Source organism: Lipophrys pholis, assembly GCF_963383615.2.
Source record: "Lipophrys pholis genome assembly, chromosome: 7".
Classification (NCBI taxonomy): Eukaryota; Metazoa; Chordata; class Actinopteri; order Blenniiformes; family Blenniidae; genus Lipophrys; species Lipophrys pholis.
In genome coordinates this window covers 1,633,126-1,650,297 of record NC_137638.1, presented here as the reverse complement: position 1 = coordinate 1,650,297, position 17,172 = coordinate 1,633,126, and the positions used below count along the sequence as shown (strand labels likewise).

The following is a 17,172-nucleotide window of genomic DNA, read 5'->3' as shown; positions in this document are numbered from 1 at the left end:
GTTTTGACTTGAAACGCTGTGGCGTGAACGGGGCCAAAGACAAAATGATTTCATGTTTTAAATTCAAGCAAAAACTAAAGTCCGGTAGTTTTTCCCTCCAACTCACTAATCTGTGAATGAAAACCTTCTGTCGGGGGAAACAGATGAGAAGTTCTCAATCACAGCACGACTCCCACGGCAGGACGTGGCAGCCAGCCGGTTGTGCAGTTTGCCAACGTCGCTCCGTGTGATTTCACAAATCCCAGGACTGAGGCGACCCGGAGGTGTTTAACTCCGGATGGCCGCGGCGTGAGGAAGGGAGCGTCCTTACCACACACTCTCCGCGCACACAGATGCTGTAGGCGTCCTTGTAAGAGCAGCGGGTCCCGTCATGCACCAGCTGCTTCATGTAGGCCACGTCTCCCGTCTCCTTCGACTGGCAGTACAAGTGGCATCGCTTGTTGGCTACAAGGAAACACCGAGGCAAGGCGGCGGCAGGAGAAAGAGCACGTGGAATTAGTTTGGCTTGAGGATCACTGGAACAAAATGGACTAGATGGAGAGCGGTCGCCAGCACTACTGGTGTGAGTCCACGCCGCCTGAAAGCTCGTTTGGACCAAACTTTACGACGCAGGTGGACCACAAGCCACCCGCTTTCACACGTCGGGCGACAAACTGCGACTTTAACAATGGTACACGTACACTCTGCGACATGAACCGAACCAACTTAAAGCACGATGTGATGTTTTGAGCAGATCGTGCGGTGAAAACGTGAGCCCATGTGACTGCGCAAGAATGAAACGTCATAAGCGTTGCACCGTCCAATCACGACAAAGAAACAAGCAAAACAAACAGAGCCTCACCCTCGTTGCGTTTATCTGTTTTTACCTTCACCATCGAACGCTGGGGGGAGGATACGTCTTCGTCTGCGTGTATTTACATTTTTATTGTTTTGTATGTACGAATTTTACCAACTTTTCGCAAAAACTACTCAGCCGAATGGCATGAAATCTTCAGGGATGATTTGTCATCCTCCAAGGACCAATCCATTAGATTTTAGGATGTTAACGTCAAACCATTTCCGAATTAATCCCCCAAACTACGAAAAAAGCGGATGAGAGAGGCACCTCATGGAGATCAAAGGAGATCAGCGTCTGTTGCCATGGAGACGCTCCCTGACGCTCCTATCATGCTAGTGATGCTAACTCGGTTCCACAAACAAGTGCAGTGTTGTTGAAGGTCTGCGCTCTACCGAGTGTAGCTCTAGTTTTATCGTGTTTTTCCATCGTAGCCTCAAAGCCTCTGTCTGGGGTTATCTCCAGCGTGGCTCTGATCAGTTCGTCATTACATCCTGTGTTTCTATTGGTCAGTTCGTCATTACATCCTGTGTTTCTATTGGTCAGTTCGTCATTCCATCCTGTGTTTCTATTGGCCAGTTCGTCATTCCATCCTGTGTTTCTATTGGCCAGTTCGTCCTTTCATCCTGTGTTTCTATTGGTCAGTTCGTCATTACATCCTGTGTTTCTATTGGTCAGTTCGTCATTACATCCTGTGTTTCTATTGGTCAGTTCGTCATTACATCCTGTGTTTCTATTGGTCAGTTCGTCGTCTCCCTCACCACTAACTACTGACACTGTCACAATTTTATCGCCGGTTTGTCTTTGGTCGCCATGACAACGGGCGTCTCTTGTTGTCTCTCTCCTCCACTTTTACATAAACCTAATCTTTACAAATATTAATTTTTACTTTAATGCTTATTCACTTTTTTTTCACACAAAGTTACCAGATGACTTTAGTTTTTTTTTCCACTTCATGACATAATTGTAGGAAACGATGGCGATCAGGCGGCGACTGGACACAAACCAATCACTCCAAACACTGAAGTGTTTTTTATTTTGTGCATAATGGAACCAATTAAGTCTGTTTTGAGCATTTCTTTCTATTTTTTAATGTGTCAGGATTAGTCTGTTTTAATTGTCCATTGTATTGTTGTATAATGTATTTTGTATGAATTTTAGGAATCCAGTTGTTGAATTTTAATGGTTATTGTTGATGTTCATAATAAAGTGATTTAACTGTAGTTCATATTATAATGTGTTCCTGCTCATTGTGTTTTCTGTATAATGTGTTCCATAAGATTTTTAATGTCTGTCAGAATTATTTTTGAAAGCAGGTGTTACATTTTAATGGTTACTCCTGATGTTGTAAATCTTTACTATATGTTATATTTGTAAACATGTATTATTATGTTGTGTGCCTGCAGATGGAAACTAGCTGCGGCTCAAATCTGGTACAGAGCATCTTTTCTTTAAGACAAAGGTTTTTGTCCATGGTCCCTCAAAAATAAAGTAAATAAATAAAATAAAAAGATGAATTTGACATTATATATATATATATTTTTTTTTAGTATTACATTAAAGAGGGAAACATACAGGCACGACAATATGAGCAGCACTGAAATCACACTGGAGTCAATTTAAATCAAGAAAATACTCACAACAGAGGTAATATATTTGATCTGAAGTGAAACTCTGACTGTATTAAACCATCCAGTATATCTTAAAGTCTCGCTCTCCTCCATCAACGCAGCACAATGGCCGCCCACGGTAGCGCCTCGCCTCCCTGCCGGCTCTCGGCGGGGATTCCTCCACCTGTTCTTATCCTGAACGACTTTCACAATCCAGACCAATTAGGTTTGCGACACAATGGCGACCAGCGCTTTGAAGAGAGGCCAGGCAATAGCACCGTGTGACAAACAACTGAGCTTTACAACGGCTCTGCCAACTTTCTTCAGACGGACGGAGTCCGCGGTTGGAGTAATTGAACGCAGCGTCACAGTGGGAGTGGAGAGAAGGGAAGAGGCTGCAAGAGGGAAGGCGTGACATCGCAAGATATGAGCCACTCAACAAGACGAGACTGCGCAACAACCTGCCGGCGCTCCGGGGGCCTACCGTCCGGATGCTCGTAGGGCAGCCAGTGGTGTTTGGCACTCTGGAACTCGAAGTGGGCATTGCGGAGCTGGCACTGCTGGGCCCGGAAGTCCTCAAAGTGCTTGGGGCAGTCGTCCGTGTTGCACAGCTGGTACTCGTAGTTCACCCCGGGGCAGTCCTGGCCACCGTTAGAGGGTCTAGTGGGGGGTGGGGGGTGGGGGGTGGGGGGGGTGGGGGGGTGGGGGGTAGAAGATCAGACAATAAGCACCAGTTAGTAACCGTGGCAAAGAAACTCATCATTCATAAGGACGTCTCCTGTAAACGATGAATCTCGCAGGGAAAAAACCCAAAACAAACCAGCCTCATCTGATTCTCCTCGGCCACTTATAACCACAGCTGATTGGCCAAACGTTAAAGGTCACATATTGTTGTTTTTCAACAATTTCACATCGTGTCAGAGGTCAAACCACATTGGATTCAAAGTGTTTTTCCCCAAATCAGCCGTGGTCCTGAATTTCAGTCTAAAAGTCCCGCTAGTGACTCGAACCGAGAACAGGCTGTTTACGTGTCAATTTTCCTGTTAAAAAAAAAAAAAAAAACAGAACCTGCCCAGGGAACAGCAGAAATGCTGAAAATGATGTAGTTAGCATGCCAGGCCACAAGTTGGTGCTGTTGTTTGTTTTTGTACTGAAAGCACACACACACACATGCAGCAGAGAACAATGAGCTCTAATCAACAATGGGAGAAGTTCCAGGATAATACGGACTGGGAGTCATGACACCACGGAGGAAACAGAGTTCTGATTGGCTCTACTGGCCATGTGTAGAACTACCAGCTACTACGGCCGTGGCGTGCATGACGAGGAGCAGAGTTTCAGGAAACTTGCATTTCCACCCATTAACATGCATAATACGAGTGTATCCGCAAAACTTTCTTCAATTTTAGGGTGTCTGTTCCCGTTCAGACCTCATTGTTCTCCGCACACGTCCCAGTGGTTTCATTATAAAAACCAAACAACAGCGCCCTCCTGTGGCCCAGCAGACAAACTACATTGTTGTCAGTGTGTCTGTGAGTCACAGCGTCTTCAGAAAGTTCCACTTTGGGAGCCGTTGTCAAGTCTTCAGTGACTCGGGGCACCACCTCTATGACAATGCTCAGGTTTCACTTTAAAACACGTCGTTTAAACCGGGTCTAAAGCTCAGCAACCAGTGCATCTCTAACTTTCATTGCTCATCTCTTTCTTTCTGCCGTCTACACGGAGCATTTTTAGAAAACTTGCGTTTTCTGCCATTTCCACGGAGACGAACCTCCGGCACTTCTAGAAATGACCATTCCCCCCCCCCCCCCCCCGTTTCCACGTGACTCCGAGCACCGTTGTCGTGGAAACGGACGGCCAGAACGCTGCAAAAAGTTGTGGGTTGTCACAAGAAAATGTCGTGTAAACGGGGCCTAATATCAATGTTGTGGTTAATTCATTATACGGGGCGTTTTTCTGAGCTGCTTGCGTTATCTAGACGCTGAAAGTAAAATGAATAGGAAGCCCGAGAAGAGCGTCTCACTCTTTTGCAAAAACTATTAACACAAAAATAATTGCTAGAAGGAAATGAACCCTCATGCATAATTCAAAGATTTCTACTGATTCTACACATCAAAGACTTCAACAAACGTGACACAAATATATTATTTTGTGTTTTAAGGGCTGAAGAAACTCTGATAAAGGTCCTCAAGTTAAATGCGTTTCCCCTTTCTGGGGTAAAACAAGGTTTTTATGTGGATGTTCATCGCCGCTGAGGAAAGGCTGAGTCAGATTTGACTCTTTCTTTTCTTGCTTTTTAATAATTCTTTTTTTTTCATGATCCCGAACAGCACATCACACAAACAGCCGCTAATGATTCGGCTCCCTTTAGTTTGTTTTAATTGGCCTCGCTGCTGGTTATTTAACGCCGTTCGCGCTGGAACAATGACAACATCTCCTGGTGTTTCGCCGGGGAAAAGTGTCTCTGGAGAGACGACTTCGGCTTGCATTCAACCTCGATGTTCAAACGCTTGAATAACGAGAGTCTTGGGGGGGGGGGGGGGGGTCGGGGCTGCTGTGTGTCTCCATCAAGGTCAGTTTAGTGGGCGGATGTGAGCTTTTCTCCAAACCGCCATCCTGTCAGTGCTCGTGACCGTCACCAAGTATCTTCACTGGCAGTCTGCTGAGCGAGGCACGAAGCACACACTCCGACTCTGGGTTCAGTAAAGATGTTGTTTTTGTTTTCCTGTTTATAACCTCAAGAGATTCTTCTCTACCATGATGATGCAAAGCGAGCAGCGAGATGATTTCAGGTCTTTTGAACTGGCTTTATGGAGCCAAGAAGAAGCCTCAACCTCGACAGTTATAACTGGAACTATATAGACTAGAGAAGCACGGGTGGAACTTTTTAAAGGACGAGTACAAGGACCGACCTTTAACTACTTGTCGATACCGAGTACCAAACATGAATACTTGTTAAATGCCATTTGGCCAAATTTATACTCCACACACAAACGATATGCGAAGGCAATGAGTTCGTGTGAACCTCCTCCACCTCCTCTGTGTCGGCGCTACATCACCTCCACCAGCCTCACAGTCTACAGTAGCATAGCATAGCATAGCATAGCATACCATAGCGTCTCTCTCTCTGCTCTGCGCTATGCTCCTGGAGACTGGAGACCGAGCTGCTGGGAATGAGAGTATCAGTCACTTTTATCATGTTTAGCGGGTAGCATGTAGCATGCAGCATCGCTGGTGTGTGAGTCCTGACACTCTGTAGCATGTAGCATGTAGCATGTGGCACGGCTTGAAGTTACATGTTAAACATTTAACGACTGAGCGACACCGGGCTCGGTATCAAATACTAGTATCTTGTATCGGTATCCAATACTAGTATCTTGTGTCGGTATCCAATACTAGTATCGGTATCGGTATCCAATACAAGGGTCTGGTATCGGTATCAAATACTAGTATCTTGTGTCGGTATCCAATACTAGTATCTGGTATCCAATACTAGTATCTTGTATCGGTATCCATTACTAGTATCGGTATCGGTATCCAATACAAGGGTCTGGTATCGGCATCCAATACTAATATCTGGTATCGGTATCCATTACTAGTATCGGTATCGGTATCCAATACTAGTATCTGGTATCCAATACTAGTATCTTGTATCGGTATCCATTACTAGTATCGGTATCGGAATCCAATACTAGTGTATGGTATCGGTATACAATACAAGTGTCTGGTATCGGTATCCATTACTAGTATCGGTATCAGTGCCTCCCTCACATGGACTAAATGAAACTGTTTAGTGTAAAACTGAAGCGAGTAGAAAAGCTTCATTAAGCTCAGGGGAACATTTTTCTCTCTGCGCTGTGGGGAACGAGGTCATAAACACACGAGCAGAAATGAGGTTGGAGCGGCAAAGTCCAGGAGTATTTTTCCATTTGATTGGTTTCTTAAGTTGTCATCCTCCAACCACAGGCTATTTGAAAACCGATTGCTGGTTTTCAACCCAGATGGATTAATGATTTGTTTACTCAAAAATAATGACGGGAGAAGGCTTGCTGGGAAACGGTAATTTGTCCATTCGCCCACCCACTTCCTGCCATCAGAGATTACTGTGTACGGTGTAGCATTATTGCTTTTCCTCACCGTTAAATCTTCCATCTTTTTTTTAAAAAAATAGGAAATACCTCATTCAAGAAAGAGAGCGAGAAAAGCTAAAGCTGTCTTCCATGTTAATGCAGTAATGAAATGACTGTAACTCCTTCAGTTCCACTGAGCGCTCTGGTCGTCCACTGTTCTGCTCCTGCTGCTGCTTCCTTGCACTGATTCCAACACGATGCCGGATCTATTTATGAGCACGCTCGCTGAAAAAAAACAGTTGTGTGATTTGCAGGTGAAGTGGCTTTTGAGTGAGTGTCCTTCTTTTACCCGCCCGCCGAGCCCAAAACCACATACAGTATTCAGCATGCACTGGAAAACATCTAACGCCAAAGCGTTTTCCTAACATTATTATTATATGTGGCCCAGAGGTCTGCTACCTTTATGACTAAAAAAACAAAAGTTGTTTTCATCATGTTGCACCAAATACTTTTTTGAGAGCTGAAAAACAGGACAAAGTACTGAATAATGGAGAAAAAAAAAAACACTGAGATATACATTTAAAAAATAAGGTTGCCTTAATGAAAGATATGTTTCGATATATGTGATTTGTGGCCATTTGTAAAGGAGGCGTCTTCCAGGAATCCATTTTTTTCCCTGATTAAAATATGTGTGATGATGTTGGACCTAAACCTGCCTGAATATCTGGATTTGTTTTTTCCTTTTGGGCTCTTTGTTCAAACAAAATGGGCCACCAGGGGGCGCACCCCAAAACAGAGGATCTTAATTGGGATAATATCATAACCCACCTTTGTTAATAGACCCGTCTAAAAGTTGAACCTCATGTTTATCGCCACTGTAATGCCATGGTTAGAGCAGTTTTAGCTATCCTTGCAATTTTTCTTTTCTTTTAATATTTCCCTTTTTAAAAAAAAAAAAATTCTTCTTTGTTGTTTTTAAACTTTCCTTTCTTTTTCTTCTGTTTTTTTTTTTTTCCCCCCAATCTTCTTTTTTTTTCCTCAAACGACTCCTGGCTGTTTTTGCTGTTTTACATCATTTTTGCTGTTTTTAGCCATCAAGGCTCAAGATTACTTTAATTGTATTCGCGGGTATATTTATTTAGCAGACTTGTGTTTGCCTTCGTCGCGCCATAACAAAAGGAAAAATACACAATGAACTAGACAGGAACGACGAAGACAAACGAGGTGAGTGCTCAGTATTCCGCCATTCAATAATAAGTCAATAAGATAAGGTTAAAATAGACCAAAACAAACCACCCGGAAAAAAATAAACAACCTTAGAGAGAAAAAAGCAGGTTCTGACACATAAACCAAGATAAAAACGAACAATAAGAGTCACAATAATAAACAGAGCTGAGAAATAAAGATGGATAAATACAACAAATTAAATAAAGTGCAATTCCCTTTTTGAAAACCAGTGTAGAAAAAAAAAAAAACCTTCAAGGAGCCACAAAGTAACTCGACATAAAGCTGAATCCATGAGGAGCTTTTCAACAACATCAATCAGAGCTTTTACTGACGCCTGCTGAAGAAAAAGTCATTGTTCTTGATTTCCAGTGTTTCTATTTTTAATCCCGTCGAGCGGCGGCTGGTTGCCGCGGCGGTACTTACGCAGGGTTGTTGCACTGGCGGGTCCGGAAGCGAACGCCGGCGCCGCAGGAGCGCGAGCAGGAGCCGAATTTACTCCACGAGCCCCAGGAGCCGTCCTGCTTGACCTGGTTGGGGTTTTTCCACATGCAGTGACCTTTGTAGCACCACTGAGGAAGACAGGAGGGAGGAAGAGGGCGGAAAATTAAAGCTGCGGGAGAAAAAGGTAACGCAGAAGAATGCGGAGAGTCGAGGCGAGGTCAGATTCTCTGGAGCTTTTTCATCCTGCGATACATCTGGTCTGGCGTTTCCCTTCATCACGGTGACGAGTCACAGGAGGGTTGAACAGTTGAACTGAAACTCACCGACACGTCAACAAGGAGGAATGTGAATAAAGTAAAGAGGCACGGTCGTTTCAATCAACGGGTCAAACTTTACCTGCATGTTTCTCTGCAGGGAGAGAAAGGAGCGCTGGGAAAAAGGCAAAAACATTCCAAACTGGTAAAACACAAAAAAAGATGCCGTAACTAGTCATATCATCCAGCGGTTCAACTTTTCCACATGGTCTCGTTGGTTGTTGTATTCTAAGTTTCTAGCTCCTCCCTGATTCTCCTCTATTTGAATATTGGATCATAGGAGCTGCATTCAGAATCTGCTGTGTCTGTGTGAGCTGGACTGGCTCCGCCCACACATGCCCATCTTGGGAAGAGGAGGAAGTTCTTCTCGACTCGACTCGACTCGACCATTTCGGTGAACATAGACAAACTAAATCTAAAATAGTTTTCATTTCGAAGCATAAATATGTTTTGCAGCTCGAGACAACTTTTATGACTCAGAGTTTATATCCGTGTTTTCACGTATGGTGCCATTTTTTTTAAAGTCACATCACTTATGAACTTTCTTTTTTTCCATACTGCTGCGTCCTGTGTTTGTACACCTGCTCTATAATTTTCATTTCAACGTTTCCAATTTAAATTATCTACTCGAAGCCGAGACTTTGGAGGAAAAAAAAAACCCCCATAAACAACTGTAATTCTGCACGCTCAACATCCACCGTTATTAAAAACGAAGAGCAGAAGTAGTATCTCGAAACTACATCGGAGGCACTCTGCAGTTCAACTTGCACAAAAACATTAATATATATCAGGAACAAATCCATATGCAACGTGAGCGTGAGTGCCAGGAATCATCTGCACAGGCTATAATTGAATATGTATGGTTTCAAGCAGGAATAATTCCCATACCTGTAATGAGTTTTGTCATTTTGTGTACATACATAAATGTTGCATGCATTTGCATTCATATGATGCCACATTTAAATTATGAGACGTTCAATTCCACTCTTGTGTATTTGACCTTTACTCCCAATTTATTTGATGCAAAGACAAGAAAAAGTAGCAATGAATGGAAATAAAGTAGAAAAAGAGGATTGAACAGTGCAGAAACAATCATCATCAGCGGGGTTTTCCTGATAGCTGACAAATGTCGGGAAGAAAAAAAAGAGGAGCGAACGTCTCGGATGAAGGCGAGTCGAGTCACAAAGCAGAATGTAGTGAAGTGAAAAGAGGGTAAAGAGTAAGAGCTTGAGGGCGCCGCTGGAAAAGGTTAAAATCTCCGCGCGGGAAGGTTAATAGATGCTACCGCGTCACAGGGTGGCGCGGCGCCTCCGCGCTGGACGTTCTGCAGGTCCAGGTTGTTTGACCAGCGAAGTAGTTTGCTTCCGAAACACTAGTGGGCGTAAGAGGATCTGTCGTAAAACCACGTGAAACTCTTCCCTGGTTTCCATGGAGACCGAGTCAGAGCGTTTTCAAAAAGGTACGTTTCCCCAACGTATGTGTCATTTAGGTGGGAACTAAGTCTCTATGGAACCTTTATTTCTCTTCTTTTTGTTGGCATTTGAGTCATTCATTTTTTTCTAGTAATTAGCTTCACTGACGAAAGTTGGCAGGGCAGGTTCTGTATGTACTTTACCAACCTTTCCCAAAAACGACTCACCTGAATTGCATGAAATCTTCGGGGATGATTTGTCATCATCCAAGGACCAGTCGATTAGATTTTAGGACGTTAACGGCTAATTATTTCTTAATAAATCCCAAAAAACTGTGGAAAGACGGTCCCATACAAAGCGGATGGGAGAGGCACCTCATGGAGGAGATCAAAGGAGATCAGCGTCTGTTGCCATGGAGACGCTCCCTGCTCAGTGTTTCACACAGTGATGTAAGCTACCTGGTGAGCTAACGGCTATCATGCTAGCGATGCTAACTCGGTTCCGTAAACAAATGAACAAATGTGGCGTTGGCGAAGCTCTGTGCTCTACCGAGTGTAGCTCTAGTTGTTGCTTCATTTTCATAATTATACCCTCTACCTGCTGATGTATTTGTTTTATTATAAAATAAAACAGAATAGAACACAACACAACACAACACAACAGAAAAACAAAATAAAATAAAATAAATAAAATAAATAAAATAAATAAAATAAATAAAATAAATAAAATAAATAAAATAAATAAAATAAATAAAATAAATAAAATAAATTTATACCCATCTGCTGGTCTACTTGTTTACCTGACTGCAATCTCATGTTTAAAAAACTGATCTGGACCCTCCTGCAGCTCAGAACTTACTTTTCCCGGAGCGCACTCCGTCCCGTCCAGAGGCGGCCCCTTCTTGGTTTTGCAGAAGTACGGGTTGTCCGGGTGGCTGCACCACAGCTGCTTGCACGGGTCAAACGTGCGAAACTGGAAAGCAGAACAGAGTCGGACGCTTAAAACGTAGAAGCTGCAAAACATCGATTAAAACCAACAACAGTTCTACCTTACGGTCTTATTGGGAGGATATTTTACAATCTGTTACCGGGTTGTTGGGGAACCGATTGAACTAAATGCTATGGCTGCGCTTTTTGACACGACGACATCTGCTCTTACACGTTCCTCCTCTCAGAAAACCTTCAAGATTATTTCTGTTAAAGTGGAAATCTGCAACTCTTCCCTCACATGCTCTCTGGATGTCCTGAATTCAGTAAATTTAGAGTGAATTAGAAGTATGAAGAATGGCTCACTGAGTAAGTTTCATAGTATATAGAACCCTTCTTTAAATATGTTCAAGAAGTAGACCTACTTAGTTTGTTTGTTTCGGGGTTGCCTTGCCCCCTTGGTTATGTGTTTATTATTAATTGTCTATACCTGTTTGTTCATGATTGTGAAAATACCAATAAAGAGATTTGGGGGGAAACAACAACAACAGTGGTGAGGTACATCAATGGATTCCCTGCAGTGACAGACCATGAGAAATACCACTGAAAAGCCTGAGATGCTTCATGATTACACGCTAAGTCAGTGACTGAGCCTGATTGCTTTTGAAAAGTTGCATTTTCAGTGTCCGCTGTCGTGTAAACAGACGCCCACTCCGCCGTAGATGTAAAGTTTCTGGGATGTTCTACTTAATTGTGACCTCTATTCAGGTAATGTGGCCAGACGTCATATCACCGGTCTTACCAGATGTCTCTAACAAACCCTCAAGCTTTAACTAAAGTACTTATTTAGACAACAAATCCAATAACAGTGACTGATTACTGTGCCTTCTAGTAGACGTACTCGAGGTACTTGAAGAACATCCGTGTGTTCCTCTTTATGATGCTGTGGTTTGTTGTTGTCATTATGTTCTAATTGTGCAGCTCAAACTGAACCAGCCGCCAACAGTAATTACAAAACCTTGCAAGAAAACCTTGTGAATATCTTATTAAAATTCCACCAGCCTTATTTTGGTCTTTTGGGGGGGGGGGGGGGGGCCTCTAGAACGTTCTCCCTGAAGCCATCCGAGAGTCTCCCTCTCTCTCCTGACTCCAGAAATCACCCAACTTGTTCAACACTGACCGTTCGTTCCCCTTTTCCTGTACTTATTGTCCCATTATCGTCCTTTATTAGGTCTTACAGGAAATATCTGCCCCTTTATCAGTCATAATCACTGCAACAGCAGTATTACTGCCATCATATTAAGTACTGATGTGTCACCGTGGTAGAAGGGAGTCTTTCTGGTCATTCATATTTATACTGATTATACTGATTATACTGATTACGTCACAATGTTCTTGTTTGTTTGAATTGCAGATGCAGCATCGCTGGTGTGTGAGCCTGAAACTCTTTAGCATGTAGCATCGCTGGTGTGTGAGCCTGAAACTCTTTAGCATGTAGCATCGCTGGTGTGTGAGCCTGAAACTCTTTAGCATGTAGCATCGCTGGTGTGTGAGCCTGAAACTCTTTAGCATGTAGCATCGCTGGTGTGTGAGCCTGAAACTCTTTAGCATGTAGCATCGCTGGTGTGTGAGCCTGAAACTCTTTAGCATGTAGCATCGCTGGTGTGTGAGCCTGAAACTCTTTAGCATGTAGCATCGCTGGTGTGTGAGCCTGAAACTCTTTAGCATGTAGCATGTAGCATGGCTCAGTTGAGTTTAAAGTGTAGGCGGGGTTGTAAAGCCAGTTAACAAAGCAACCAGTGAGCACAAAGCGGAGAATGTAAACAGCGACGGGAGGGTTTACGGCTGATGAGATTCCTCAAAATGGGAACCGTTCGGTAGTGCTGGGTACCCCAACGGAAGGGTGACAAGAAATGGTAACCCTTTGGTACGGTTCTTTTGGTACCATCAAACAACGAGAACCCAAACTGAACGGGGACATTCTGTCATGTGGAAATGAGGCTTAATCTGGACCAACTGTGAAAATCTAAAAAAACTAAAACGAGCCTTATCCTGCATGAAATGTTGGAACTCAGAGAGTTTCACTTCATCCAGTGTTTGGTATGGGACCACTTTGGACAAAATTAAAAACTAGAACTGCACTCGGTAGAGCGCAGACTTTCACCATCGCCACAGTTGACAGTCGCTAGCATGATAGCCATTAGCTCATGTCGATGCTAACTAGGTAGATCAGGTAGCTACATCACTGTGTGAAACGTGACTTGTCGCTATGGAAACGGCTCAGCTACCAGGTTACGGAGAAGCTGCGAGGCCTTCTGGGAGACGTACGAGTGCTCCTCGAAAATGTCAAAGGAGATTTAATGTGATGAGATGAAAGGAGATGAATGGGACCGTTTTATTTTGAAACGGTTAAACGTTAACGTCCCAAAATCTAATGGATCGGTCACTGGATGATGGCTTATGCAATTCGGGTAAGTAGTTTTTGCAAAAAGTTGGTAAAACACATACAAACCAAATAAATAAATAAACAAATAAATATATATAAATGAACAAATGAATAATTAAATGAATGAATAAATAAATATATATATATATATATATATAAATGAACAAATGAATAAATAAATAAATATATAAACAAATAAATAAATAAACACTGGCAAACACATAACAAATGTTGTGCGACCAACAACGCCAACATTGTTGGTTGCCCGACCTTCCTTGGCGTAAGGTAACTAATTAAAAGGAGTAACTACTCTGCATTGTCATTCACTCTTTGTGATAAAATGGTTCAAGACGGCAGCATTTGTTTTCCTCCTTGATGTGGATTTGAAAACGTTTGAGTCCTGCAGAGACGAGCGGCGCTCTGACGTCTACCGCGGCGTCTCTCTTCTGCTGAGTCATGAGCGGCTCTCTGCCGGCCGAGGCAGCGAGGCAATTAGATGACTGGAGCCGACCCCCCCCCCTTAAAAAAAAAAAAGAAAGAAAGAAAGAAACCGCACAGGCAAAAACCTATTTAACGTGTGACACAAGATGAATCCACGGTGCTCCAAACCACAATTGCTGTCCAGCAGCCCTCCATTACTCCAATCACGGCTCTGGCTCGCCGCTTTTCATGGAGAGTCTGCAGAGGCAGCCGACAAATGTTCCCCCAACTCCTTCTCCGGTAAGTAACTACGACTCCACACAGACACTCTTGTGACGCATTTGGAGTTTTTTTCAGTTAAAGTAAAAATGCAACTTCAAGGAAGTTGGGGTACTGTGTTGACTGGAATCCAACAAGTTTTCAGAGTCACAGTGAAAGGAGGGATGTGTCATTGAGAACAGTTATTCATAATAAAGGTGTCAAATTCAATAATACATGTACGCCTTCATCGTCTTCCTGTGGATGTGGGTCCTGCTGGTCCACACCTCAAAGCCGAGTCAGCGTTTTAGAATCTCCCCACCCTGGGACCCGAGTTAAAAACAACTCGCTCTCTGAGCTCCCGAGACGCGGCGCCGTGTGGACGACCAGCCAGAAACCATACGGTGAGCCCGGGCGTTTTCGGAAAGTTCCCCCTTCTGAGCCGTTTTCAAAAAGTTGCGTTGTCGGTCGCTCGGAGGAGCGCTGTCGGACACGAAGGTCGCTTGATGGACCAAACATGCCAGCCACTAGTGCAGCTTCAACAATCTCACACACGATGTGATACGACTGGCGGTGTGGGGGAGGAAGAAAATCAATAACAACACAAACAAATCAGTCCAACTAATTGGAGAATACTTCAGCCTTGTGCTTCATCAATATCTGGGGAGTTTGTAAACAGAGGATGAGCCGGCGGGTTTACAGGCCGGTAGGATCTGCCACATTCCACAGCTGCAAGACTAATTTGTGAGGTTTTTCATTTGAGATGCAACAAGTAGACTCGTTTAATTCTTCTTGGAATGTTTCCAGTTTCATGGACGGAGGTTTAGCAAACAGCTCCTGCGTCCAGCTGAGAATCAGACACGTCTGATTAACCGGTGGATTTCAGTGGGCGATTGGTGTAAGGTTATCGATTCACTGCAGTACCGCGCCCAACCACTCTACATGTACCAGTAAGTGTTTTCATCGCATACTGAGGAGGACTCACAACCTTTTTCTTTTTTTTTTGCTTAATTATTTGAAGTTATTTCAACTTGAGTTACTTTACCGAAGATCAAACAAAAAGCACTTTTCTTCAGATGTTCCGTCTGCCCCCCCCCCCCCCCCCCCCCGCTGAGCGGAGAGGCTTTCTTCTTCGTTCTGAAGAGGCAACTCATAAATAATGTGGCGCATGTCAAAGGTACAGGGCGAGAAGTTTTACTTCAATGTGCCAAATCCCCCTTTTTAAGATTCAAGTGGATACCAGCGCCACAGCTGGAACAGAATATCAATGTTTAAACAGTCAGATTGGAGTCGTTACTGAACGCCGCCCAACTTCAGGTGACTGAAGCGACGGATGTTTGGATAAATGTTTCCGAATGACAAAGGATTTTCTTCTGTCTTATTCAGAAACTGGTTTTTCGTTGGATTCTGGAACCGTGAACGATGTCGTTCACCATCAAGCAGTGAAATGATCCCTGAAGGGTTATTTTATAAGTTGGTTCAGGATGATTACATTATATAGAATCATTACAGGATGATGAAACTTTATAAATCCCCAAAAACTGCAAAAGTATTTCCCATACAAAGTGGATGAGAGAGGCACCTCAAGGAGGAGATCATAGGAGATCAGCGTCTGTTGCCATGGAGACGCTCCCTGCTCAGTGTTTCACAGTGATGTAGCTACCTGACAGGCTAGTTAGCATTGATATGAGCTAACGACTGACAATGCTAGCGATGCTAACTCATTTCCGCTGACAATATGTGGCGTTGGTCAAAGTCTGCACTCTACCGAGTGTAGCTCTAGTTTAGTCTAGATACGGTCGGCTTGTATTTAACAAGCACTAGAAAATGGATCGACACGCTGACCTGTGTTGCCAGATATGGCGGGTATCCCCCAATCGGCAGCCAAACTCTCTTACCTTTTAACTCTTGTTTATTTCCTGGATTTGTGTATTTATGTTGTGTTCTTTATAAAAACCTATAATAGGTTTTTTTCACATGATTCCTACTCAGGCTGATATTTGGTCTGGTTTTTATTAAGGTCTTTGGGTTTTACATTGTTTGGGCTAAAATAAAGAATCGCATCTGGCAACCCTGGCAGCGCCTTCTGCGCTCTGGCGTCGGTGCATCCCGAGGTTTTACGTGGGTTTTTGTGCAGCCCTTTGTTTCAGCGGAGGGTTGAGACGGTCGCCTCGGGTCTGGACTCACCGAGGTGCAGATCTTGTAGCCGACGCCGAAGTCGAAGCGACACTGCTCGTCCATGGAGTAGTTGATCCCGGGGAGCTCGGGCAGCTGCGGCCAGTCGTGCTTGAAGGGGTCGTCCAGGAGACAATCGTACGTGCTGCGACGGAAAATAGAAAGAAACAGATCAAATAGAGTCGATCGCTAAACGAGAACATCACCGGACACTCGGTCAACGCCTGATCGAACGCTGACTCATCGTTAACAGGTTCCCCGACAGTGAGAATAACTTTTATCATCGTTATACGACGTATGATGAAATCAGAGAGCCGCTCCTCTCAGTGCAGTAGAACAAAATAGAACGTACAGGAATAATGCAGGAGTTTTGTCACAATATCGGGTCTGATGCTGGACTCATGCTCCTGAAAGATAAATTATTAATCACCTCCACCAACGAAGGTTGGGTGAGAAGGTTATGTTTTCGTCTGTGTGTATTTATTTACTGGTTTGTATGTATTTTACCAACTTTTCTTAAAAACTACTCACATGAATTGCATAAAATCTTCAGGGATGATTTGTCATCATCCAAGGATCAACTGACTCGATTGTGGGACGTTAGCGGTTTAATGTTTCTGAATACGTCTCAAAGAAATGTCCCAAACAAAGCGGATGAGAGAGGCACCTCGTGGAGATCAAAGGAGATCAGCGTCTGTTGCCATGGAGACGCTCCCCGCTCAGTGTTTCACAGTGATGTAGCTACCTGACAGGCTAGTTAGCATCGATATGAGCTAACAGCTATCATGCTAGCGATACTAACGTGGTTCTGCAAACAGACGTGGCGTTGGTGAAAGTCTGCGCTCTACCGAGTGTAGCTCTAGTTTACATTATTTTCTATTGGTAGAAATGATTCAAAGCTTCATATATATTTATTTATCACAGTTTTATCAGAAGTCTTTTTGCCGTATTTAGACTTTCAACAGATCAGTATTTAATGAGTGAATTTTATTATTGTATGATATTTTCCTTCACAATATTCCTCAGTTTTCAACTTGT

At 43.5% G+C, this 17,172-nt stretch overlaps 1 protein-coding gene across 1 annotated transcript in view; it reads right to left on the bottom strand.

Annotated features, from left to right (window-relative positions):
- adamts3 (ADAM metallopeptidase with thrombospondin type 1 motif, 3) overlaps positions 1-17,172 on the bottom strand; it is a gene marked incomplete at both ends in the record, with an annotated part of 156,655 nt that overhangs the window by 39,482 nt on the left and 100,001 nt on the right. Inside the window, 5 exons of the mRNA XM_080466520.1 lie at positions 311-444; positions 2,930-3,105; positions 8,166-8,311; positions 10,768-10,881; positions 16,147-16,279. Coding sequence (XP_080322646.1) covers positions 311-444; positions 2,930-3,105; positions 8,166-8,311; positions 10,768-10,881; positions 16,147-16,279 — 703 coding nt within the window. The remainder of the gene's footprint in view (positions 1-310; positions 445-2,929; positions 3,106-8,165; positions 8,312-10,767; positions 10,882-16,146; positions 16,280-17,172) is intronic.